Source organism: Schistocerca nitens, chromosome 2 (genome assembly GCF_023898315.1).
Source record: "Schistocerca nitens isolate TAMUIC-IGC-003100 chromosome 2, iqSchNite1.1, whole genome shotgun sequence".
Lineage (NCBI taxonomy): Eukaryota > Metazoa > Arthropoda > Insecta > Orthoptera > Acrididae > Schistocerca > Schistocerca nitens.
In genome coordinates this window covers 561,533,907-561,560,831 of record NC_064615.1, presented here as the reverse complement: position 1 = coordinate 561,560,831, position 26,925 = coordinate 561,533,907, and the positions used below count along the sequence as shown (strand labels likewise).

Sequence of the window (26,925 nt, the reverse complement as noted above, 5' to 3'; positions counted from 1 at the left end):
AGATTCTCTGAAAGAGGGTAATAGGAAAAATGACCTTGAAGTATTACTCAGTTCTTTCAATTTGACACCCGTTATTGATTTTCCTAGTCAGGTGGTAAAGGATAGCAGCTCACTGATAGATAACTTCTTTATAGACCAAGATAAGTTTAACCAGATAAATTCTCAGCCTGTTAAGAATGGTCTTTCTGATCATGGTGCACAGCTAGTTACAATACATGACATAGCTCCATTCAGCAGTACTAAACAGTCCTCCAAAGTAGTATGTTCAGTCAACGATTTAACAATTGCAAAATTTCAGGGAAAGCCTACAGCAGTTATACTGGGATAAGGTGTATTGTGAACCTGATGCCAATTTAAAATATAATTTATTTCATGACACTTTTGTAAATGCATTTGAAAACTGCTTCCCCAAGAAAATAGTTAAATATACTCATAAGAAACCATGTAACAAACCATGGCTTACTAAGGGTATAAAATATCTTGTAACCGGAAAAGGGAAATGTATCTGACAGCAAGAAAGAGTAGTGACCCAGAAACTATCAAACATTATAAAAACTACTGTGTTATATTAAGAAAAGTTATTAAAAAATCCAGAAGTATGTGTATCATGTCTGAAATCATCAACTCTGATAATAAAATTAAAACAATTTGGAATATTATTAAAAGAGAAACAGGTCAACCAAGAGCACAGGAAGACATTATTACCATCAAATTGAATGAAAACTTTACAAACAAAAAGTCAGAAGTTGAAAATATTTTTAATAATCATTTTCTAAATGTTGTGGATATAGTAGGATCCAGGTGTTCATTAGAAGATGCTAGGCTGTTAATGGAAGAGGCCATAGCTATGCAATTTCATACAATTGAAATCTCACCCACTTCTCCCTCTGAAATTAGGAAAATAATAAACTTGCTTAAAAGCAAAAACTCACATGGAATTGATGGCATTTCCAGCAAAATACTAAAAGCTTGTTCTCAACAGATAAGTAAGATTCTCAGGCACCTGTGTAATAGCTCTCTGGAACACGGCATTTTCCCTGATAGACTGAAATATGCTACTGTTATACCTTTGCATAAAAAAGGGGATGGATCTGATGTCAACAATTACCGTCCAATCTCCCTTCTAACAGCTTTATCCAAAATTTTTGAGAAAGTAATGTATTCAAGAGTAGCTTCACATATCTGTAATAGTGAAGTACTAACAAAATGCCAGTTTGGTTTCCAGAAAGGTTTTTCAACAGAAAATGCCATATATGCTTTCACCAGTCAAATTTTGAATGATCTGAATAACCGAACACCACCCATTGGGATTTTTTGTGATCTCTCAAAGGCTTTTGATTGTGTAAATCATGAAATTCTGCTAGACAAGCTCAAGTATTGTGGCATGAGTGGGACAGTGCACAAATGGTTTAATTCGTACCTAACTGGAAGAGTGCAGAAAGTTGAAATAAGCAGTTCTCATAATATGTAAAGATCAGCACATATCGCAAACTGGGGAACTATCAAGAATGCGGTTCCACAAGGATCGGTCTTGGGTCCTTTATTGTTCTTAATATATATTAATGACTTGCCATTGTATATTCATGAAGTGGCAAAGTTAGTCCTCATTGCTGATGATACAAGTATAGGAGGAGGAGGAGGAGATTAGTGTTTAACGTCCCGTCGACAACGAGGTCATTAGAGACGGAGCGCAAGCTCGGGTGAGGGAAGGATGGGGAAGGAAATTGGCCGTGCCCTTTCAAAGGAACCATCCCGGCATTTGCCTGAAGCGATTTAGGGAAATCACGGAAAACCTAAATCAGGATGGCCGGAGATGAGATTGAACCGTCGTCCTCCCGAATGCGATACAAGTATAGTAATCACACCTGACAAACAAGAATTAATTAATGAAATTGTCAATAATGTCTTTCAGAAAATTACTAAGTGGTTCCTTGTAAACGGACTCTCACTGAAATTTGATAAGATACAGTACATAAAGTTCCGTACAGTAAATGGTATGATGCCATTAATAAATATAGACCTTAATCAGAAGCAGATAGCTAAGGTATAATATTCAACATTTTTAGGTGTGTCCATTGATGAGAGATTAAATTGGAAGAAACACATCGATGATCTGCTGAAACGTTTGAGTTCAGCTACTTATGTAATAAGGGTCATTGCAAATTTTGGTGATAAACATCTTACTAAATTAGCTTACTACGCCTATTTTCATTCATTGCTTGCATATGGCATCATATTTTGGGGTAATTCATCACCTAGAAATAAAGTATTTATTGCACAAAAGCGTGTAATAAGAATAATAGCTGGAGTCCACCCAAGATCATCCTGCAGACATTTATTTAAGGATCTAGGGATATTAACAGTAGCTTTTCAGTATATATACTCTCTTATGAAATTTGTTATTAACAACCAAACCCAATTCAAAAGTAATAGCAGTGTGCATAACTACAATACTAGGAGAAAGGATGATCTTCACTATTCAAGATTAAATCTAACTTTGTCACAGAAAGGGGTGAATTATACTGCCACTAAAGTCTTTGGTCACTTACCAAATAGTATCAAAAGTCTGACAGATAACCAACAAGTATTTAAGAAGAAATTAAAAGAAGATTCTGAATGACAACTCCTTCTACTCCATAGAGGAATTTTTAGATATAAATTAAGAAAAAAATAAAATAAAAAAGTTGTTTTAATAACTTATATATGTTGTTAAATTAACTTAATTATGTCATGTATTGGAATATTTGACTCGTTACACATCATTACGAAATATCGTATTCATGATCCATGCAACTAGTATTAATCTAATCTAATCTAATCTGTATGTATATATGGGCATGATGATAATAAAAGGTGCAGATTAGTTCACAAGATATTTTCACCTTTAATCGTCTTTGATTATTGAAAAACGCGACGACAGAGCTCTTCTTTTGTTTGCCGTTTCATCACCCTCCCTAACAAGGCCCCAGCAGTAGTCACACATCATTGAAGGGTTCCAATGGCCTTGGTAACGGTGTTCCATGGTAAGAATGTCTTGGTGATAGCGTTCACTATGCTCATCGCTTACGGCTCCCAAATTTTCAGGGAAGAAATCAAGGTGAGAATGTAAGAAGTGAATTTTAAGTGACAATCTACACCCTATGTTCTTATAGTTGTCCAACAGATCATTCACAATGGTAACATAGTTTTTGTCTTTTCTGTTACCCAAAAAGCCCTTCACAATTCCTTTAAAAGAAGACCAAGCAGCTTATTGGATATATGTGAGTTTGGTATCAAACGTTGGATCTTTCAGCAATTTTCTTAGTTGTGGTCCAACAAATATACCCTCTTTCAGCTTTGCCTCACTTAATTTGGGAAACTTTTCTTTTAAGTGATTGAAGGCCTCACCTTCTTTGTCCAGAGCTTTTACACAGTTCTTCATAAGGCCCAACTTGGTATGAAGGGGATGCCAAATGATTTTATCGAGCTCAACCAATGGAGTACTGTTCACATTTACGTTTCCAGGAACGTAAGACGTCCTTATAGGCCATTCCTTGACTGTATAGTGGTTCTTGGTGTCACGCCTGTCCCAAAGGCAAAAAAAGTAGCAGTATTTCGTGAATCCAGCCAGTGAACCTGTAAGGAGTGCAACAACTTTTAAATCACAGCAAAGCTGCTATTCATGATCCTTATATTTGATTGCCTCTAGATGCAAAGCCATGGTTTCATAAGTTTGTTTCAAGTATACTGCGTAATCCAAAGATATCGATGGAAATGCATTGCCATTATGCAATAGTACTGATTTCAAGCTGGTTTTACTGGAGTCAATAAATAGTCGCCACTCCTGTGGATTATGTTGTACACCTAACTGCATCATCAGACCATTGAGTCTCCACATACACACTTTGCATTCTGCATATCGAAATATTGAGCGAAGGAATCTCTCTTGATGTGAAACAGGAAATCTTTATCCCTGGAGCTAGAAGGTTCCGTCGTTGCAGTCTCGACCCCAAGAGTTCAGCTTGCTGTTTCGATAGTTTTAGATCGTGAACGAAATCGTTCAATTCCTTTTGACTAGAGAGCGGAAGTGAAGCGTCATGATATTGAGGGCAGTTCTCTTCTATATGTTCAATACTTTCTGATTCACTTGACATGGTGTCTGGATCCGTTGCTTTCAAGTTACAGACAGGAACAGGCAACCCGTCATCATGCGGTACAGGCAAATGCACTGAGGATACATTTGGATACTTTATTTTATGTCTAGCTTTGCTTGAATGTCCCGAAATATTTGTAAGACAGAAGTAACAGTCTGAATAAAGGTCATTAGGCTCACACCACACCATCGGAACAGCGAATGGCATGGCTCGTTGTTTTCCTTTCAACCACTCGGTTATGGTTGTAGTACAGGTTATGCAGGCAATATGAGGTACAAAATTTTTATCTTGATCACCAACAGGATAATGAAAATAGAATTTATATTCCTCCTTACCCAAATCAGTGATTGGTTTTCTTTGGGCTTTTGGAGTAAATTTCCCACACATATAACAAAAGTTGTTGGAGTGGTTTAGCCAGCAACGAGATTTACTAGTTCCCATTTTTCTTAGAATTACTGTAAGTTTTAAACACAAAAATTTTGCACTGTCTTTCACAGGAAACACTCATTGCGGATCTCTTTCACACCACTGGGTTACCTCACTAACCATTTACTGACGATGTGTAGATCTTCTAGCTCTCCTCTGCAAATCAAAAACAAACAATTAAACATGAAAACAGAAGAACAGCAAAAAGTGAAATACTGAATACGAAAAATAAAAAAAACCTTCAAAAACTTAAAAATGGTACGTACTAGAACATTCTGAAAGGTATATTCGGATTCTACACACCAAAATACGTACTAGGTGATGTATCACATTCCAAATGCAAAATGGCTCTTGACTAGTGTTACCGGACAAAAGAATCTTGCATCAAGGGAAAGACAACAGGTTGGACTGTGGTCATCAAATCGCGCTCCACATGTTGCACACACCTATGGAATGAAGTGGTGATCACCAGACTACGAACAGAAGTCATTTCCTCCTCCAGTGGGATGATCCACCAGTATGTGGAGCCTGTGACCGTAAAACTTAATTTAAAAACATTTGTTTCATATGCTGACATAGGGACAATTGTCTGCTTGGGTGGAGACTTGTAGATCACCATTGCTGATAGTGAGGACAATATAACATACGTCTGAAAATTTCGCAAAGTATCGGGCCACTTACCTTATGTGTTCTAGAGAAGAAATCAACAATCTCTGAGTGGATGGATCGCCCACTGTTTTTCTAATTAAGTGGTCAGCCATCCACGTACGACAGACAATAGGTCATAAGAATGTTTTTCCGAACGATTTTTCGATGTTAATACATGACATGGTAACTAACAAATTCATTTTATGAGCGACGACCCAAGATTTCTGTCAACATGGTCAGACATTCTAAAGAAAACTGCTAGAATGAGTTCCTGGAGAATTGTCGCAGCAATTTCGTTTCTGAGAATAGACGTCATTCAGACCTCGATTCGTGTATGTTGACACTAGTAGGGGCGCTGATGATCACATTGCTGAGTGCCATAAATTCATCACCATCATCACGGATCAGTGTACGTATAGTACCACTATCATTTCCCTGTCTTCCTGTTTCATTCGCCGACGGCACGACGAAATAAAGGTTCGCGCTACCCTTTGGTATCTTTCATTACTCGAGATATACACACATCAAAAACGTTTTGCATCACCCCATTTCCCAGAACTCCTGAAGATAGACAAAGACACAGTCCCCTTGACTGTTCACAGATGTCACTAAACCCACCCAAAGATGTAAAGAAGCATGCATGAGCAGCGCCTATTAGACGGAGGGGGTCCGACAGCCAATCAGTTACTGCCATTCCACCAGGGAGAAGGTACACGGTTCGTGTTGTCTATAGTTGAACCACGCCTAGACGGTCAATACCGCGGTTCAATCGCGTCCGCATTATTACTTTGCGCCAGGAAGGGCTCTCAACAAGGAAAGTGTCCAGGCGTCTCGGAGTGAACCAAAGCGATGTTTTACGGACATGGAGGAGATACAAAGAGACGCGAACTGTCAGCGAAATGCCTCGCTCAGGCCGCTCAAGGGCAACCACTACATTGGATGACCGCTATCTACGTATTATGGCTCGGAGGAACCCTGACAGCAACTCCATAATGGTGAATAATGCTTTCCGTGCAGCCACAGGACGTCATGTTACGACTCAAATGTGCGCAATATGCTGCGTTATGCGCAACTTCACTCCCCACGTCAATGGTGAGGTGCATCTTTCCAATCACGACCCCATGCAGCGCGGTACAGATAGGGCCCAACAACATGCCGAACGGACCGCTCAGAATTGGCATCACGTTCTCTTCACCGATGAGTGTCGCATATGCCTTCAATTAGACAATCGTCGGAGACGTGTTTGGAGGCAACCCGGTCAGGCAGAACGCCTTAGACACACTGTCCAGCGAGTGCAGCAAGGCGGAGGTGCCCTGCTACTTTGGGGTGCCATTATGTGGGGCCGACGTACGCCGCTGGTGGTCATGGAAGGCGCCGTAACAGCTGTACGATACGTGAATGCCATCCTCCGACCGATAGTGCAATCATATCGGCGGCATATTGGCGAGGCATTCGTCTTCATGGACGACAATTCACATCTTGTGAATGACTTCCTTCATGATAACGACATTGCTCGACTAGAGTAACCAGTATATTCTTCATACATGAACCCTATCGAACATGCCTGGGATGGATTGAAAAGGGCTGTTTATGGACGACGTGACCCACCAACCACTCAGGGATCTACGCCGAATCGCCGTTTAGGAGTGGGACAATTTGGACCAACAGTGCCTTGATGAACTTGTGGATAGTATGCCATGACGAATACAGGCATGCATCAATGCAAGAAGACGTGCTACTGTGCATTAGAGGTACCGGTGTGTACATCAATCCGGACCACCACCTCTGAAGGTCTCGATGTATGGTTGTACAACACGCAATGTGCGGTTTTCGTGAACAGTAAAAAGAGCGGAAATGGTGTTTATGTTGATCTCTGTTCAACTTTCTGTACCGGTTCCGTAACTCCTGGAACCGAGGTGATGCAAAAAAAATGGCTCTGAGCACTATGGGACTTAACATCTATGGTCATCAGTCCCCTAGAACTTAGAACTACTTAAGCCTAACTAACCTAAGGACATCACACACAACACCCAGCCATCACGAGGCAGAGAAAATCCCTGACCCCGCCGGGAATCGAACCCGGGAACCCGGGCGTGGGAAGCGAGAACGCTACCGCACGACCACGAGAGGTGATGCAAAACTTTTTTTTTGATGTGTATGTATTAGAAGAAAAATATGTTTCTCGATTTGATTAGGAACGAAGGCTTTCGTTAGGAGAGGTCTTAGTGATGTGCAATGCTTTTCCTGTAGCGTATGCCACTGCAGTTTCTTTAGAACTTCTATAACACTCCACACTAGCTGAGGGGGACCTGTACTTGCTAGATAACGTAAACAAATTCTTCCTTCACAATCGCTCAACGAAGCCCAGCGGAAGTATGTTTATTAACGACAATGCAAATACAATGTTTATCTATCTTTATACAGCGAACAGACACTTGCGGTTCGGAACTGACTCTTGTCCATGTACTCATTGTTGAGGGTCCTTTCGACATCGTCGATACGATCGATATAAGTGCACCACATACTTAAACGCCTCTTTAGATTTATATCGCAATTAAATTATGTTCAATATGTCCTCCTACTTAGCTGGGTGGTAACGTGCTCGCCTTCTCTGCAAGCGGGCCTGGGTTCTATACCCGGCCGGGTTGGAGATACTCTCCGCTAGTGGACTGGGTGTTGTGTTGTCCTCACCATCATTTCATCCTCATCACCGGCGCGCAATTCGCCCAGTGTGGCGTCGACTGAAATAAGACTTGCACTTGGCAGCCGAACTTCCCCGAATAGGGGCCTCCCGGCCTACGATGCCATACGCTCATTTCCATTTTCTTTTTTTTTTTTTTTACATTCAATATTTCTCGAAATTTTACCGATTTCTCCTTGCTTAAAGATTTGATAAAACTGTCTGCTAAATTGTTTTCTGAGTCAACTTTACAAATGCCTGTAATTCTGTTCACATTACGTTCTTTGAATTTTTAGTAAAGTTACCGTATTTAGCAATACTGACCGCCCCTGAACTGTCTTCATATACTTCAGCACACTCTTCAGATTATCCATAAAAATGCTCAAAATAACCAGAAATAACTTAATCTCAGTGACACCTTTTGACAATACCAGATACGCGACAAAAGAAGAAGATTTTTTAAGACTTACTTGTATCCCAGATTTCCAAAATATCTCACTTCCAGATAATTTAATTACATATCCTGATGTAGACTTAAGGTCTACACGGTCATCTACCCAGTCCACATCTACAAAACACTCTAAGAGATCAATATTTTCAATGTTTTCATACGTGGTTTGTAAACCTTTTGTTTAATACAAATATTTTAGTACTTTCAAAGCATACTTAAACTGAGTATCGTTGTAATTATTATGAAATCTACTTAAATAGTTTACTATGTAACTTATCTCTGGCGATGTGTCTGAGCTAATGTGGAGAAGACCACCTGTCAAGCTTTTGTGCATATCTTGACTTGCATCTTGTGTTGGTTTGTATTACATATTAAATTCCATTGGTGTACTGTACAATTTTGAATGCTCATTCTGATATTTCCTAGCTAATTATTCAATACAGCTTTTCTGACTTACTGTAAGAATCATTGCATTCTTTTCATAAATACAGTCAGTATTTATCTCGAGACTATACTTTTCTTCAAGTAAGTCTTACGTTTGAAATCACTTGGATAACAGAGTCTTGATTTCTTGTATTTTCCCTTTAGTTTATCAAAAATTAACAAATCATCAACAACAACAATTATATAGCTCACATAATCTACAGTTATCAATACATAAAGTGAATCATCATATTTGCTTCTTTTAAAAATTTGACCCTTTAAAAACTCGTCCCAACATACCGTGATATAGGGCTTTCTTTCAGACCATATACTGTCTTAAATAATTCACAAACTCTGCTTGTTTCCTCTTGATAGCCAGGTGGTTGCCTTACACAAATCTCTGAGAAAACTTAACAATTTAGAAATGCAATCTGTACATCCATTTGTTCTACAACTAAACTCTCTCGAAAACAGTATGACAACGGAATTTTCATAGCAACTGGTGAATAAAGATTATCAATAATTTCCTTTTGTTGAAAACCCTTACAACTAATCTTACTTTAGAGTGTTATCTGATTTACCTGTAAACACCAACTTTACATCAAGAACATTTACATTCACTGGTTTAGTTACTAGTTAACAAGTTTTATTTTTATTTAAGTAATTTCCTTATCCATTGCTTGTTTTCAAGCTTTTGACTCGCTCCTATTCATCGCTTCCTCAAAATTTTCTGGGCTGCCGAAAGAAATGTAATTTACATAAATGAAGTTACTGATGATCTAATCATTAAAACTGTCAGGCACCCTACATTCTCTAGCTCACCTTCTCAACTCGCATTCTTGTCCTTTTTATGATTGCCTTAATCCCCTTCGACATCCTTCTCTTTCATTTGCTTCTATACAGGTTCACTGTCTACGCTTTTACACTCAGAATCACTAAAATATTCACTTTGTGAATCAGAGTCCTTTAGATCAATACTCCTCACATCCTCACCCACATTATCAGCATGTCTGTCAGTGATAACTTTATTCTTAATCAATACTCTGCAGCTGTCTTCACTGTAGCTTATTAAAATTCCAAAATGTGTTTTACGTTTCCATCTTGACCTTCTCAGCTATTCGGGTACACATACCAAAATTCTAGTTCCATACAAATTTAAATATTTAACATTAGGTTTCTTCCCAAGCACTATCTCATAAGGGGATTTCTTTTCAGTAGTATTACATAAAGTTCTGTTTTTAAGGTATGCAGCTGCACAGATTAAATTAGGTTAAAATCTTCTTTGTACTCTTGCTTCAGCTAAAATGCACCGCGACACATCCGTAATCGACCTGTCGTATCATTCAGCTTTTAACATTTTTAAATGTTCGGATAATAAGTTGCCGTCTCTTTATCTAAGAATAGATGATCAATGCAGATAGCAGCTATCTCTGTGTAATGTCTTGTTCGTATAGACGTGTATCTGTTGTCTTTAAAATCCCTTCACCTTCACACATAAGTCTATACGGTCAAGTAAGGCCCTCCCAGTTCTTGGCTGATCCGTGATAAGACAGGCGAAAAATTAGACTAATGGAGGATTATTAGTATTATCTCTACTTTCATTCGCTCTCTCTCTTTCTCTCCTTTATCTATGTATAGTTTTTAATATAAGATTTCATTACGTGTACAGAGGTAAAAAAATCAGCCAAATAGAATCTTTGGTGGAGTCCTTCGTCTTGGTAATCAGCGGCTGGCTTGCTGTAAGAGATCTTTACATTTATTATTATTGTTAAACACTGCTGTCAGTCGGGAGAATCAATCGTTTGGACAATTTGTTCCTTTTACGAGAGATTGCAAATTCGAGATGTGTACGAAGCCTGTTTGGACGATTTAACACAGACTCAGTGATTGCAGGCTCTCTTCGACACAGCTGAAACTTCCCCACTAATTACAGGGCCAATCGTGATCAACAAATGATTAAAAAAAACTCATTCGTTCATTCACTCCAGAACAAAAAAGTCACAAACCTTATTTATGGAGGAAATCGTGTATTAAATCCATCTCCATTACATGTCCAGATCTCCGGTGATTCCACGCCTTAATTATTTTCCTTTTACAATCTCCTTCTCTTCAAAACAAACCGCTAGCGGCACAAATGTTAATTGGCTCGCTTTTGCGAGAAGAAAAGCAGAATATGTATCTCTCAGAAACACGTCAATCCCTCAATAGATACTCCAGAATCTGTCCTAGTTACCACTCTAACAATCATGGAGAATGCATATATGCATCTCTGTTATTTCAAAGAATAAATGCATTAGAAAATACTTTGGCGTCGACGAGCTGTCGCCGCATATATTACGAGAAAATCAGATCAGGTAACTATTACAAAGTGAATGAATGTGGATGGTTTGATTGAAAATGATTAATTGGTGCGTGGTAGAGGGTATTTGCTGTGTGGACATTACAAGCTGCATCATTTTATTCATGTGCATAGGGAAGACATGTATTTAAAATGATTCCTTTCTGTCTTACAAAGCGATTGTGCCTTTCAATTACTTAATAGTTTTGCCAAGTAAATTTTCGGTTTCAGTTACGTAATACATAAAATAATCATAAACTTGATTTTTAAATTTAATAATGTAGACTCTAGCTACTTTACTATAAACATCAATAAAAATGAGAAAGTGTCATACCCCACGAAAACCGTGAGTTGAATGTGGCCTATTCAGATCACTATGAATAACTTCTAATGTTTCAGTTGCTTTATTTCTATGGTTTTCAAAAGGCAAATTGTGCTTTTTATTTTCGGTATAAATTTTACACTTCATAAATATTTATTCTAAATTTGTTGGCAATCTATCAGCTAACTGTTGTTTCCACAACATATTCAAATCGTTAAAATTTACAAGTCCAAGTGTACGGCGCTATTTTTACTGTATTGACATACTGTAAGCGTATTTTCATATCGCTGGTTTAGTTGTGGAGTATCTTTGCGGGCAGCCGCGTCTAGAGAGTCGAGCACGGGACACGATACTGTAGTTGTGTAGTGTGTAGCTCCGCATGTAAGAAGCATTGTTAGCATTCAGGTTGAAGTATTGCTACAAGTGCTATTACAGTAAAGTGATTAAATATGGAAGTAATTCAGAGGAAAGTGCGCCAAGATGTAATTAAAAATGAACAGTGCCGCCGATAACGTATTTGTTTATCCTCTCGTTGCGTGTCGCACAGTATCCATCATCCGCGCCGTGTTCGGTCTCCCAGAATGAACTGATGTGAATCAATAGAAATTAGTTACCATAAAAGAGTACAGTCAAGTGCCAGTGTCTTGTAGCGAGCGTGAGGACATGCGTTCGATCATCGCGTTTCCGCATTATCAACAATCAGCCGCGCCGCGACGGTTATGCGTGCGCTCGTACAAGTGAGAACTGAGAACTGAAAAATTAACTTTACGAACAGTGTTATATCATTACTAGTGACAAGGAGGACTATTAACAGATATCTGTATGTGTGACGAGCGTAAGAACTTTCGTTCGATCATTCGGCTTTCGCATCACCAACAATCACCCGCGTTGTGTTGGTTACGCGTACGCTCGTCTGAATGATATTTTGGACTGTTAATCATCAGGATTGTTAATTGGGATAAACATTTACGATTTAAAGTGTAAACAGTGCAACCTGGGGTTTCCATATCGTCTCAGAATATAGATGTTCATACCAGACATAGGACAGTGTTGTGTTTTAACGTTGAGTGGCTCCCCTAAACCCGCTTGCATATTTCGATAGATAATTGCAGGCAAGCCAACAGCAGCATGGAGCAGGACAATACGCCCGCCTCGGAATTATCAGGTACGTGGTGTGGACAGGGCGCACGGTCAAGAAACGGTAACGAAACGACAACAGTTTAAAAGGTACCACCCCACCCATTGTACCCCAGGGCGTGTTACAATACTATCTTTACCACTGACACTACTTACATTAACCTCTTCCTTATAAATTCTACTTGTCAAATTATACAATCTGTCTTCCTTCAAAGCAGTCATAAGTAAGTTATCGTCTTTGTCAGAAACTTTTATTACCTACAGACACAGTTTTATGTTTTTCTGTTTCTTTAGCATAACTAATTAAGTTTTTCCTCACGGTAGCTTACGCACAGGACGGTAATTTCCAAATCTGTATGCTGACCTCCAACCACAGATGCAGGAAAACACAGAACGTTGCAGGTGAATTACTTGATCTCGGATTGCAGGTGGAGATGTGGAGTGGTTACGTCGTGCTTGACGATCTTCCCTTTCGGTGGTCGACGTGGTCGATCGAAACCTTGCCGAATATTCCTGTTCTCAAGTTCCCAGGCAGTCCAACATCGAGCCGCTAACACATTCGAATGCCAAAAAATCCGGATATTGCACGATTCGACAAGTCGGCCAAATGTAGACCTACAGTGAGGCCCCTTCCAAACTCTGTTAAGTGCTGGCTCACACGAGGAAGTGGGATCTCCATAACCATCACAGTAATCACCCATCATCCGACGCTTTTCATTTTCCTTACCTTGGTAGCAACATCAAACATGAACAACACGAATGCATTTTAACCATCACAGAGAACTGCAACTCTACTCATTTACATACCGCTGAAAGCTGCGTACGTATCGAAGTTTCACTGACTCCCGACCATGCCTTATGGGTGCTCCACTTTTTCTATCAAACAGTGTATATCCAACAGTGTATTTGTTCTAGACGACTGTGCAGTTCCTGTTCGTCTTATTCATTTTGTATGACAGTTTTTATAGATAATTCTTCAGACATTACTGTCGATATGCTGATATTCTTGAGTTGTCGGGTGTACTGACGAAGGTCGTCGTTTCCTTGCACGGTATTTCGGTAACGCGACTCATCGCCTTCATCGGGACCTATCTGATGGAGACGAGGAGTCACGTCACAGAAATACCGTACAAGGAAACGACGATATTCGCCAGTACGCCCGACAACTCAAATATAAACATTCTTAGAGGTGAAACGCTATGTTGACTGATTCTTAAAGGAATCTTTAATTTTATACATTTTGTACCTGTAGAATAACAAACAGCGTTTTTATTTCCTAGCATTTACAATCTCATAGTAGATTAAATTTTCATCCTTATTTTGCTAATCTCATTGTGTTTGGAATTACAAAATACTGATTTATACCAAGTTCCATAATCTTTGCCGCAGCAGTACTTAGTCTGTCAGAAAGAAACCTTGAGCTGTGACTACGCCATTTATTCGCAAGATCCTTTCTTCCTGGAGTGTTAGCACAGGGAGGTATGCGGGAGCCCTTCTGTGAACTTTTGAAAGTAGGAGAAGAGTACCTACTGGTAGAGCTCAGTCGTGCTTGGAGAGTTTTGAGTCCCATTCTGACACACGGTTTTAACCTGCCAGGAAGTTTCTTTCAAGATGTACATGTAAAGTTTAGAGAGAAAGCCTGTAAATTTAGAGTATCATATTTCGATTAGTTTACTCATTACCAAATATAAATAGTTTTAAAAACAAACAGTAATACCTACCCATACGGTTCCTACCGCAACACGACACAACTTTCCAGCTGGTCTGAAGGATGGGTGACCAGCGTCTAGTATGACATTAGCCTGCTTTCATCTGCATGTATCCGTTCCATTTCAAAGTTATAATTTGAAACATCTAATACATTTGCAGATATTCCTCACACCCTTTAATTCCAGTATTGATTTTATAAGTCCATTTCTTGTTTTGTTAATGATATCTCTTATGTATTGATGGTATAAACAAAATGCGTTTTCTTTTATATCATGGTTCTTTCCAAGCCGCACTGCTTATTTTTCTCGATGTTTTAACTATGACTGTTACTCTACTGTCACGTTTTCTGGAAGAATTTACACTAAGTGGCGTTTGTAAACCACCGTGATTGAACAGATAGCACTTTGACCAAGTAAATACTTCTGACAAATAGCGATATGAGAACTAGTCTACCAGAAGCATTCACACGCAGATTATGAATTTTTCTGCAAGTAAAAGATTCATTGCAGTACAATAATTTAATGTGGAGATGGTGATGTGGGAAAGTGGATATAAAGTCTCAATAGCTTGTATGAAATCCGCATGATATATTATCGAGAAGACTGGCAACACTAGGTCCTTCACAAAGGCTGTTCGGCTTACAGAGGCATACCACATGTACAATACATATGCTTCAACATTTAAGTCATGCATGCATTTGAGTCACAGTCAGCATCGAGCAGACTAAAGCTGCTCTGTGCTCTGTCTGTAGAGTGATAATAGAAGGACAGTATCAGAAATTAATTGGAAAAGTGCGTCCGAACCACAATTGAGTACCGCTTCCCTCCAGAAAGTCAAGCATCTAGAGAGTTTCCAGTTATTGATGATGAAGTTCATCACATCCAAAAGCCTTTCTCTTTAGATTTGAGGTAGTTAAACCTTATTATTTACTTTCGTGACAATTATATGAACGTTATTTTATTCAGACTTGTTTTTTATAATTTCAAATGCACGTTTCTTCAGTGGCATAGGCAATAAATTTGTTACTCGAGGAGAATCCAGATATGGTCGTCCTTCACAGAGATGTCAGTCTTCGTGTAACGTTCTGCAAAAACAGTTATTATTGTTTATCCTAGAGGAAAAAATAACTTTTAATATCTTTTGGAATGAACTGATGTTATTTACCACAAACGAAAATGTAGTTTAGCAATCCTTTATTAGGAACCCAATAACTGACACACATACACACATTTTCTTCACACTCTTTGTACATCTTGGATAAAAAACGTTGCATTGTCCATATTTAAACAACTTCATGCAAACATCCATAATGTCAACAAAATGATATACAGAATTTCATTCGAACAAGCAGTAAAAAATTAAAATTACGTACTGACGTAAAGCATTAGTCTTTTTATAAGCACACTTGTACTTCATCAATGAGAAGTCATATTTAATAACAAATATCACAAAAACGCTACGAAAATTATGACATAGAGAAATAGGTTTTGCAACAATGTAACGTAACTTACAACTTAAAGGGCTTAACATTACGCTTCTTCGCCTCTCGGCACTATAATGCTAGATTTCCCAGATGTGTCTTGGTATTATAGTTTTTATCTTTAGCGCACATTTTTGGGTAATTCCAACTTATTTTTTTTTTTTTTTACATTTCTTCAGTCTTATGCATTTCTTTGAGCAAATATATCTTCGTGAAATCATTATCCCACTACACTGCTCATTACCGATGAGAAAACAGAACAGCGACATCATCTGAATTACGTTCCACAAAATTAGTGTACTCGATTCATTTTATCGCTACCACAAAAAAAGATTTCATATCAGCAGTAGCACCAATAATCAATACACACGCTTTAAAGTGAGCACAGTAACTCTTTCTTTTTTTTATTTCTTACATCATCTTCAGAATTAATGCTTGCCAAAACCTGGGGGAACTGTGTTGGGCTTATTTTTCGCAGCCTGTATGTAGGTGCCACGAATCAGTTCACCGATACCAAGGCCGTCGTACTTAACCCCAAACTCGGCGCAGGTCTTCTGAAACGCTGGGTAGAGCTTGTGCAGGAATCTGTGGTCAATTGTAGGGAACAGATGGTGTAGGCCGTGATGGCCGAAGAACGTAAGAGCGAGGAGGTCCGAGCTGGATATGACGGGCCTGTCCCTCACTGCATCCAGCTGTTGAACACCCCAGTCCATGTCAGGCCTGTAACAGCGTCATTACTTCGATATAAAAACCTGTAGGCTAAAGTCTACAAAACTCGTTTTTTAAGTTGATCAGATTTCTGTGAACTATTCATGTGTTACATAATATCTGTCTTTCTATAAAACATAAAAAAATCTGTATTTTACTCAGATAAAATACAAGTTGCAACAAAATCCAACATAATGTTTAGTTTAATGTAGGTTACAGGGCTATTCAAGAAGATGGGCCGAATATAATTAATTGTATTTCATCGTCCTCATATCCAGTTTTGGTTTAGGCTTCCGTGCTTAATTTCAAGCAGACAGTAGCTGATCTTTCGATCTTTTCTAAGGACTCCCAACATTTCTTTTCCCTTATGTGTATTTTTGTACATAAAAATTTGATATTCGTTCATCTGACATCCTTCGTATACGTTCACGCAATTTCTTTCTGTACTCTTTTTATTTTCTGAAATATGCTGTGATGCTTAGCTTATTTTTAATTTCACTGTCCTTTTTCTGACCTAAGCGTTTGTAAGTAGCTAGTGGCTGGAGTCTCATATTTGCTGCTTCAATTTCCTCCGTCGTTTGACGTTTAGCGTGTAGGTCCCTGGTCTATACATTATAAATGATACTGCCATTACATTCTGAAATGTTAGTACTGCCTCCTTCCTAACTTTTTTGAAGACAGTGCGATTTATAGTACGTGCCAACTGTTGAAACCTTTACAGTTTGTATTCTTAATCATTGGATGAAATAAATTGGATCTCACATCCCACGTATTTAAAATTATTTATTTCTTCTAGCGCTTTATCATCAATTACTATTTTTCCTGGTAAATGCTCTTTGCCATGATATATCATTATCTTAGTTTTATTTTTAGTTACTGTCATATTGTAATAGTTTGCTATATTGTGCAAGGACCTAATTGCTCTCTGTAATTTATCTTCCGAGTCTGCTAAGATTATTTGATCGCCTGCAAACAGGAGTACATTTATAACCGTATTATTAAGCGCATAATGGTGCGCTACTTTATTCTGCAATGTCTTTACGACGATGTCTACGTATGTATTAAATAATATGGGTGAGGTACTAAAATAATGTGGATGATAAACAACACCCTTGTATCATTCCTTGAGAGGTGGATCTCACTAACGAACTTCCTTTTTGTACTTTGATAATGTTGTGTGTGTACATACTTTGAATCACACTTATTAGTTGCAGCGGTACATGATTCTTTTCAATCATTTCTCATGATGTAACTCTATTAGCTTTATCAAAGGCTTTCTCAAAGCCGATGAAGGCTGTATATGTGGAATGATTGTATTCTCTTTGTCTTTTAATAATTTAGCAGACTGGAAAAACAATTTCTAAGAGAGATCTTCGCATACGAAACGCATTTTATTCTTCTGCAAGAATGTTCAGTGTATCCATCTCCTGCAGCTTATCAAACATCTAAGCAGGTGTGAAACACGTGGTCAGTCTGTGGTTTATCTTTTGCAAAGACATCTTGCTTGAAAAATTGATGAAATCACTGACTTATGTGTTCCCTACTTGGTCGCTCAATACCGAATCAGAGATGACAGGCCCTCTGCTCCGGAATTGCCATATCACTTCTTGTAAGTGAGATCAAGAAAGCGGAGGACCCTATGCTGCACAGTAACCATCCTGCTCACCTCACAACTTAAACATTAACTGACTGTCTGTTGGCGCAAGCACTCTCTCGGTCGCTTACACAACTTTCAGCGTTCTAGCGGTGGTAATCGATCCTTTAGTTTCTCATCTTTCCATTGGTGTGTATATTATTCACATCGAATTTGTATTTCGTGATATAAAACTTTATTAAATTGTGTCTGTCTTTTAGAATGACCCTGTATAATTACAAACAGTTTTAGTATTTTTTAACTTTAGTGCTCGTGTCAAATATTAAAGAAATCCTTAACAAAGAAAAAGGCAGGCAATATCCATACTGTAACGGAGATGGAGAAGAAGAAAATGGCAACTGTTATGGGCGACTTAAAAGGAAAGAAGTAGAAAATGAAAAACAACAAGAAGTAAACATTTTATGGAAAAAATAAGGACCTAATGGAAGAAAAGGTAAAATACACATGGTACTGATCAATGATACATAAAACATAACAGAACTACGGAAGATAGGTTTTAGTATTCACAACTGGCGCTGCAGTGCTGTAAATGTAATTTCTTACTCAATAAGACAGACCAACGAAATGCTGGAAAATATACCTCACACGACGAAATCATTAGAGAGAGAAAGCAAACTCGAAGGATGGGGAAGGAAATTGATAGCAGGGATCATTCCAGCACTTGCCTACAACGCAAGACTTACCTTGGGGTATCTCCGTCGTGGAAAATAACTGGATGGTGGTGAGCAGCAGTGATTCCAATGAAGTTGAAAAACAGACTTGCAGAAAGTGTGATGTACACCCACATATAAACAGCATCTTTCACTGACGCTCCAGCGATAAAGATCATAGATGCAGGTATTATCAGAGGTATGAGTTCTGCTTTCCGTATTTCGAGCCCACTGCCAATAAATCTGTCAAGAATCCTAAAAGAAAGGAAGGACGAGTTCCATTAATACCCGACTTGCAGTAAGAAAGAGTTAGTAATCTGCAGTGCGCACGGCTGCTCTTAGCACTCACCTGCGTACGAAGCTAGCGTGGAAACTAAACGTCCACACCAAAGGAGCGTAGAACCAGCTTCCGTAACGGACAATGAAATTTTTCTCTTCAAATGGGAAGAAGTTGAACAGAGGTTCAAACACAGACAGTTCCAGATCAAGGAGCGTGTTGGGGTAGAGGTGATGACTCAGAACATGGCTAATACGCCAGTCTCTGGAATAATAAACATGCAGTGTGTGTGAAGTGAGACAAGGGATTGTCCCAAGTGTTTGAAGTATTTTATATGCATTGTCCCCCCTACCTGGATGACATCATGGAGAAATCGAGGTAGTACATGCGAATGTTGTCCTTCATATGAGTGAAGTTGTGCGCACAGATGACAGTGAAGCAGAGCATCAGACCAGCCAAGGTGCCCACCAGGTAGCTCTGCGTCCACGCAGCCAACACGCTCAGCGTCAGCATCGACGTCACCAAGAAGTCTGCCAACAGCTGGGCAAACAGCAGACGCGTGAGATAGAGTCATGTGTTCTCTGAGTGCTGCCAGTACAAAAATACTCCTAACGAATCACAAAAAATGTGAATATGTTCTCGTTTGAAAAAGACAATGACTGAAAAGTGGGGTACCAGCTCTCTCAGTTCTTTTTAACACACAACTCACCTCCCACTACCATAAACTCCCCTAACTGTAACTCGCTCACATCAATACCCCATCGTTGTAAGTCACTCATATACCAGTCCACTCCCACTTACCCATTCTCACTCACTTATTCAGCCAAACTCATTGTCATTATCTGTTTATGTCTCTCTAATCTCTAATGTCTTTTGTCTCACAGCCACAGTTCCTTTCGTTCTGTACTACTACTACTGTCTCCTTTCAATGTCATTGTCTTCCTCTTGCTCTCTCTTACTGCCACTACCACATTCATCCTTTGCCACTGCTGCGGTCTCCTCTCACTGCCACTACCTCTCCCTTCCTCGTTATCATCGTCATAGACTCTGTCTCTCATTATCACTGGCTCTCACCCACTTCCACCTCCTCCTTCTCCTTTTTCCTCCCTGTGTGGCACTGTCTCCTTCACTCTTTTTCTGGCGCTCTTCTGGCACTGTCTACTATGTTCCACTGCCACTGTGTCCCTCTCTTTCTTTCATAGTGCCATTGTATCCTTTGATCTTTCTATAGCACAACCACTGTCCACTATCGTCCAGTATTTATTACTTTGCTGTCTCTTTCCCACTGGCACTGTCTTCTTCTCACTCAGCTTAAAAATAAGTGTTCACATGCCGAAACTTTCAGGAAAATTTTTAAACGTGCTGAGGAAGGTAGATTCAAGCAGCTGCTAACCCACTTTTCAGTCAGAATCTTTTAAACAGGAGCATATTCCCTTTCTTCTCTTCCGATAGGAGCATTTTTCTTCTGGTTTCCATTTTTCTCTGACAAGCAGAGAATGTCACTCGTATGAAAAGAACTTTATGGGTCAGTAAAATTGTTATAGTTTAATTACGTGATATTTAAATAACGTAAAACTAGTTTAATCCTCAGACCGGATTTTACGTGCACGAAAATTTTGTATGTGCTGCGGTACTATAACATGAGGTTTCCCACAACCCTTCTAAGGATAATGGAGCCTCTTTACACCATATTTCTCCGTGATACGTCTCTTCATAAACTACGTTTTCGTCTCATTTCAGACTTTACGTTTGTGCTTTACGTGTACAATTAGGGTAGCTTTGAATATCTGTATCTCGCTAACGAATAAAGATATCAAGAAAATTTTCAAGGTTCGACATCTGGGTCTCAGAATTACTGCGTAAAAATTACAAGCATTACCTGTGCAAAGGCATCTTGGGATTTGCAGCTAGTTTTTGGTATAAAAATCCATGTTTTTCGGGTATTTCTCGATCACGGATAAAGATTTTCGAAAATGTAATGTGACACTTGTAGATAAATGCCTAGAGAATACACCGTTAAAATTTGAGTAACTCTCTGCCATTGTGCATTATTTAGATTTTGCCTCATATCGGATTTTATGTGACTAGTTTACGTATAGAAGTAGGGTAATTTTGAACCTCTATATTTTGGAAACGCAAAAAGATATGAATAAAATTTGAAAGGGTGTCCTAAATCGGGATCTTAGGAATATTGAAAAGTTTCAGCCATTTGCTGTGCATAGTAGTCTTGGAATCCGCAGTTCGGTTTTGGTCCGAAAAATAGTAAAAATACTTTTTTGAGTTTTCTGACGAACTAAGCATTAATTACTAGTGGCTCCATAAGCCCCTTAACGCCCACCATGGACCACATCAAATGCATAAATAACCAACCGCTTTGCTACATTTGCCCAATCAGGAGGAAGTGCGTAATATTCAAACTTTGACCCTCTAGTATAGGATAGTGACGATCCTTCTATTGTGTATACAAATGGTGCCTGGCCCAAGGGCTAACCAGAACACTTGACCCTACTTTTGTCACCAATAGAACCCGAAGTATGACCCCCGGAAGAATCGCGTTTTAATGTGCGGTGTTTTTGAACGTATTAGGTAGCGCATGTCGTCGCATGCGTACCGATAAGACAGTGAAATAAACGTGCAATTGTAAAATTAAGATCAGTGTATCTACATCTACGTATATGCTCTGCAAACCACCGTGAAGAGCATGGCAGAGGGTACGTCCCACCGTGAGGGTCCAACCCCCGACTCTTTAACTTGTACTTTGATGTGTCATTTTAAGCGTCTCAAATCCTGTCATCTGGTGGTGTAAAGTTCCTGCTGTATTGCAGTGTTCCACAAATGCTTCCTTCAAGTGGTTCGACAGAATTCAATAGTGAAGGTACTGAATTCGCATTTGGGAGAAGTGGGGTTAAAACCTTCTTCTGTGGATCCTGACTGAGGTTTCTCATCATTTTCATAAATCACTCAATACGAATGTTTGGATGGCTCCTTTGAATAGGACACCCCTGACTTTTCCCCCGTCCTTCGCCGATTCGACTGACCGGTATGGCTTCTTCAAATCACAACCCTGCAGCAGGCTACAGTCCAGTGTTTCATTTCTGACCTATGGAGCGGACGTCACGTTAATATTGTTATTTTCGAAAAAGAGGTGCGCTTTATATAGTTCCATGCGATGCTTTCAAATATTAAATGGACAAGTGCAAAGCAAAACGAAGAATTTTTAGGCAGAATGGGAGAAAATTAAGCTTTTAAAGATACATTAACCGAAGAAATATCGTAGTGATCAGGTATACAGTAGAACTGCAAAGCCATTTTCCGAATCCTCAGAGTAGCATTGCCGCTACGTTCAACGGATGTTGTCGGCTTAAGTTCCGCGTCGGGCATATGTGAATCGCTATTTCATATATTTTGCTTGTACAGGATGTCCCACCTAACTTTACCAACTCATATATTTCCGAAGTGAAACAAAAAATGAGAAATGCAGTTCACAAGGGATGCATCTATATCGCAATGGGAAGGAATGCACAATATCTATAAGTAAACAAAAAATGGTTCAAATGGCTCTGAGCACTATGGGACTCAACTGCTGTGGTCATCAGTCCCCTAGAACTTAGAACTACTTAAATCTAACTAACCTAAGGACATCACACACATCCATGCCCGAGGCAGGATTCGAACCTGCGACCGTAGCAGTCGCACGGTTCCGGACTGCGCGCCTAGAACCGCGAGACCACCGCGGCCGGCTATAAGTAAACAAATATCACTTTCAACCCAACGTTACTTTCTTTAATTGCCACACTTGTGCTCTCTTTCTACAAAAAGGAAAACTAGAGATACAATTAGTGATGGCAGACTTGGTTTCGTTACCCTGCACCTTATATCTTGTCGAATACTTAGACTTTAAGCAATGGGAACGGTGCCATAGTTCCTGCCGTAATGCTGTAATGCCGTAATGCGGGTTGCCTGCCCGGTCTGAAATCTGTTACAGGCAACCCTTCCTCTGCATATTACGGCAGAAACCGTGGCGCCGTTGCCATCGTTTAAAGTCTACGTATTTCAGAAGATATGAGGTTGAGAACAGTGAAAACAAATCCACCGTCACTAATTCTATCTCTAGTTTTCATTTCCGTTGAAAAAAACATGTATGTGTTATATTAAAAAAAACGTTAAATTATGTTGAAAGTGATGTTTGTTTACATTTATGGATTGTGCATACCTATCCATTGTGTGAGCCCCTGACATATATGTATCTCTGGCTGTTGTATTTTTCACGTTTTGTTTCGCTTCAGAAATATATGAGATGTAGAGTTAGGTGGGACACCCTACATATTACATTATAATTCATAACCTACTGAGGCTCAAAGTTCATGTGTGATACAAAATAACAAAAATAATAATAAAATACAATTTGTGATGAATATATCTAAAGATGATAAACATTTCAACACTGGTATTTTGCCTACATTAACAAAAGCCAAGTAATTAGAAAAAGAGCAATAACAATCGTTGTATCTTATTTGAACTATACATGTTCTTCTTCAGGATGTCACAACTGGTGGTCTTACATAATCCATCGAATAAAAAAGTTAGTAATAAATAGCCCCGGACCAACAAAGTGCTCTCTTGCAGGACGCAATTCGTTGACCTGAGAAAAAATAGCTCTAAAAATTCTTAATATCATTTTCTGTATAATTGATTCAAGACAGGTTCTTTCCGTAGCTCCTGTTTTCTCATAAGTATCGTGAAATGGAAGTAGCAGAAATGGTAGCTATAAAGAAGCAAACTGAATACGTCCAAGATAAATTTTTTTGATGTAGGCGTCTCTTGAATCTTGTGAAAGAAGGGTTTCACATACAGTCAACGATAATGTGCTTAGGACGTATAGCATGATCATATTGGAAATGGATGGAAAAGGATAACACTGTTAAGGGAAACCATGGTAAATCTAAATGCGGATGATCCGACAAAGGTTTGAAACCTGCTCCTTCAAAATACGTGCTCAGCGCCTGAAGTCCTGCTCTATACATACAACATAGTACGTCCAGAGTGCTTACCTTGGAGTAGACGGTGCCTGTGGAGCCGACGTACTTCTCGTTCGCCAGCGCCTGGCGTGCGCGTTCCTTCAGCGTGCAGTAGAAGCCTTTCGGATCAAAGACGTACGGCGAGTTGCGCCGCGTTTTCGCGTCTCGCACGTAGAAGTCCTTCAGCTTGGTTTCCGCAACATTGCGCACATGATGTGCTTCGAATGCTTCTGTGATGTCCGTTCCCTGCAGTCAAACGAAAGGCAGCATGAATGTACACACACACACACACACACACACACACACACACACATATATATATATATATATATATATATATATATATATATATATATATATATATATAGTCACGAGCCTCACTAATGTACGAGGTTCGTTCAATAAGTAATGCTCCACGTTCTTTTCTCAGAACATATTTATTGTTAAGAGTCTGAATTTGGTGACAATAGACCAACATGTCTTCTTCATGTCCTATTTTTCTAAGTAGTCTCCATCACGTTCTATGGCCATACGCCGACGTTTTGGAAGAACATGTATTCCCTGATGGTAAAAGCTCTTGTCCTGTAGGTGTAGCCATGTTTTCACTGCATGACTGACACTAACGTCATCTTCGAAGTATGTTCCCTGCAGAGAATTATCGAGTTGTGATCCTCCGGTCGGCACGAATAATGGCATCCGCACGATTCAGCATATCTGGAGCAGTGGCTGTGGCAGAACCTCCCGAGCATGGCTGATCATGGAGCCCTGTTTCTGCGGTTCCTGAGGCTGTAACTTTCTTTACCCATCGCCCAACTGTAATCCTATAAATTTCAGCATCGCCATACATTGCACACAAATTTTTATGGATGTTCACCACGGTTTCTTTCTCTGCACACAAGAATTCAATAACAGCATGCTGCTTGTAACGTGAGTCGTTTGTAGACGCCATTTTGACGCTGAACTACGGCTGTGCCATCTGCCGGAACTGTTCGAAACTTCACCCGCGCACAGAACAAACATCAAATGTCAAGTACCAACAAGGACCATTGTCTACGTATATGAATGGCTTTTTTAAATGTGGGGCATTACTTATTGAACGACCCCCGTATATTCCTAGCATAGATATCGTCCCCGTCAGTAAAGCAGAAAAGAATTCTTCTCTACAAATTTCATTCAACGTTTTGAGAAGGGTCCCTCACTTATAAAGCAAATAAACTCAGGAGCAGCAAACCATTTCCTGCATTCCAGAATGAGATTTTCACTCTGCAGCGGAGTGTGCGCTGATATGAAACTTCCTGGCAGATTAAAACTGTGTGCCCGACCGAGACTCGAACTCGGGACCTTCGCCTTTCGCGGGTAAGTGCTCTACCAACTGAGCTACCGGGCTGTGAGTCGTGCTTCGGTAGCTCAGTTGGTAGAGCACTTGCCCGCGAAAGGCAAAGGTCCCGAGTTCGAGTCTCGGTCGGGCACACAGTTTTAATCTGCCAGGAAGTTTCATATCAGCGCACACTCCGCTGCAGAGTGAAAATCTCATTCTGGAAACATCCCCCAGGCTGTGGCTAAGCCGTGTCTCCGCTATATCCTTTCTTTCAGGAGTGCTAGTTCTGCAAGTTTTCGCAGGAGAGCTTCTGTAAAGTTTGGAAGGTAGGAGACGAGATACTGGCAGAAGTAAAGCTGTGAGTACCGGCCGTGAGTCGTGCTTCGGTAGCTCAGTTGGTAGAGCACTTGCCCGCGAAAGGCAAAGGTCCCGAGTTCGAGTCTCGGTCGGGCACACAGTTTTAATCTGCCAGGAAGTTTCATGTCCTGCATTATTTCCAGTTGAGATTCCTACGACCATAGTCAGAGATCACTGAGGTCTGGGTGGAAACCCAGACTTACAACAGCACTTCCTGCTCACTTTAATTACGTCTCGTATTTTAGGGGAATAATTTCGTTTCAGTACTAAAACGAAATTCTCCAACGTTACTAATTCCTACAAAAATAAAATTTTCCAACGTTACTAATTCTGACTGATATTTCAGGAGGCTTTTCTTGGGTTCCTTGCAAGGACTGGGACCGAAAATATTTGCGAACTATGAGCTCTTGGAACACTCACTTCTACTTCATTAATAGTTTTCCGTATGTTGTAAAGTCCGAACAGTAATGTTAGCTATAGTGCCACTGAGAGTGATGAAGTACTGAAAACCATTTTTATAAAATTTTGTTGGTGATGATTTAAATCATTGTTAACACTGGATACTTTACGGTTGGTCAAAACGGGAAAATGAATGATTCGTAGGCAAAAGTTTAACAAAATGAGAGCCTTACAAAAAGTCTTTTACGTGCTTCAGGCCTCTCATTTTTATGTTTCTTTGCTTGACTTGAAGACAATAACATTAGATAAACTCATCCTCAGTCTATTAACGTCCGCAGACGAAAACGTAAATTCGCCAGAGGACCATGAGTTGAAGAGAACAGTATAATGGTTCGAATCCATTGGGATTGTAATGAAACACGAGAGTCGAGATAATCACTTATTATTCATAGCTAAGCAAGCAATCAAAATATGTTTGCATGGCGTGCGCAGCCACGAACTAAGGACAGCAGCCCGACCGACAGCCCGTTCACCACTGCCAGATCTCACCCTCGCCACGACGAGTGTCTCTCATGTTCAAATACCTCCAGAGAAAGCAGCACTGTCCAGAGACTCAGTCAAATGTAACGACCGAACACAATCATTTTTGTAAGTGGCAAGATACCATGGATATTAACTAAGCAAAGAGACTGTTAGCCGGTTAAGCGAAGTAATTACGTGACTGACATACGCTGTTTGAATACCTTGTGCATGTCAGCATATTATGGAACACATTCACTATGCCATCTACAGGTTA

The 26,925-nt window shown here is 39.6% G+C and overlaps 1 protein-coding gene across 1 annotated transcript in view; it reads right to left on the bottom strand.

Moving 5' to 3' along the window:
* Positions 1-15,897: 15,897 nt before the first annotated feature.
* LOC126236603 (cytochrome b5-related protein-like) overlaps positions 15,898-26,925 on the bottom strand; it is a 28,521-nt gene continuing 17,493 nt past the window's right edge. The window contains exons 3-7 of the mRNA XM_049946040.1: positions 24,089-24,301; positions 19,390-19,577; positions 19,110-19,301; positions 18,794-19,015; positions 15,898-16,468 (exon numbers count right to left, since the gene is read on the bottom strand). Coding sequence (XP_049801997.1) covers positions 16,177-16,468; positions 18,794-19,015; positions 19,110-19,301; positions 19,390-19,577; positions 24,089-24,301 — 1,107 coding nt within the window. The 3' untranslated portion in view covers positions 15,898-16,176. The remainder of the gene's footprint in view (positions 16,469-18,793; positions 19,016-19,109; positions 19,302-19,389; positions 19,578-24,088; positions 24,302-26,925) is intronic.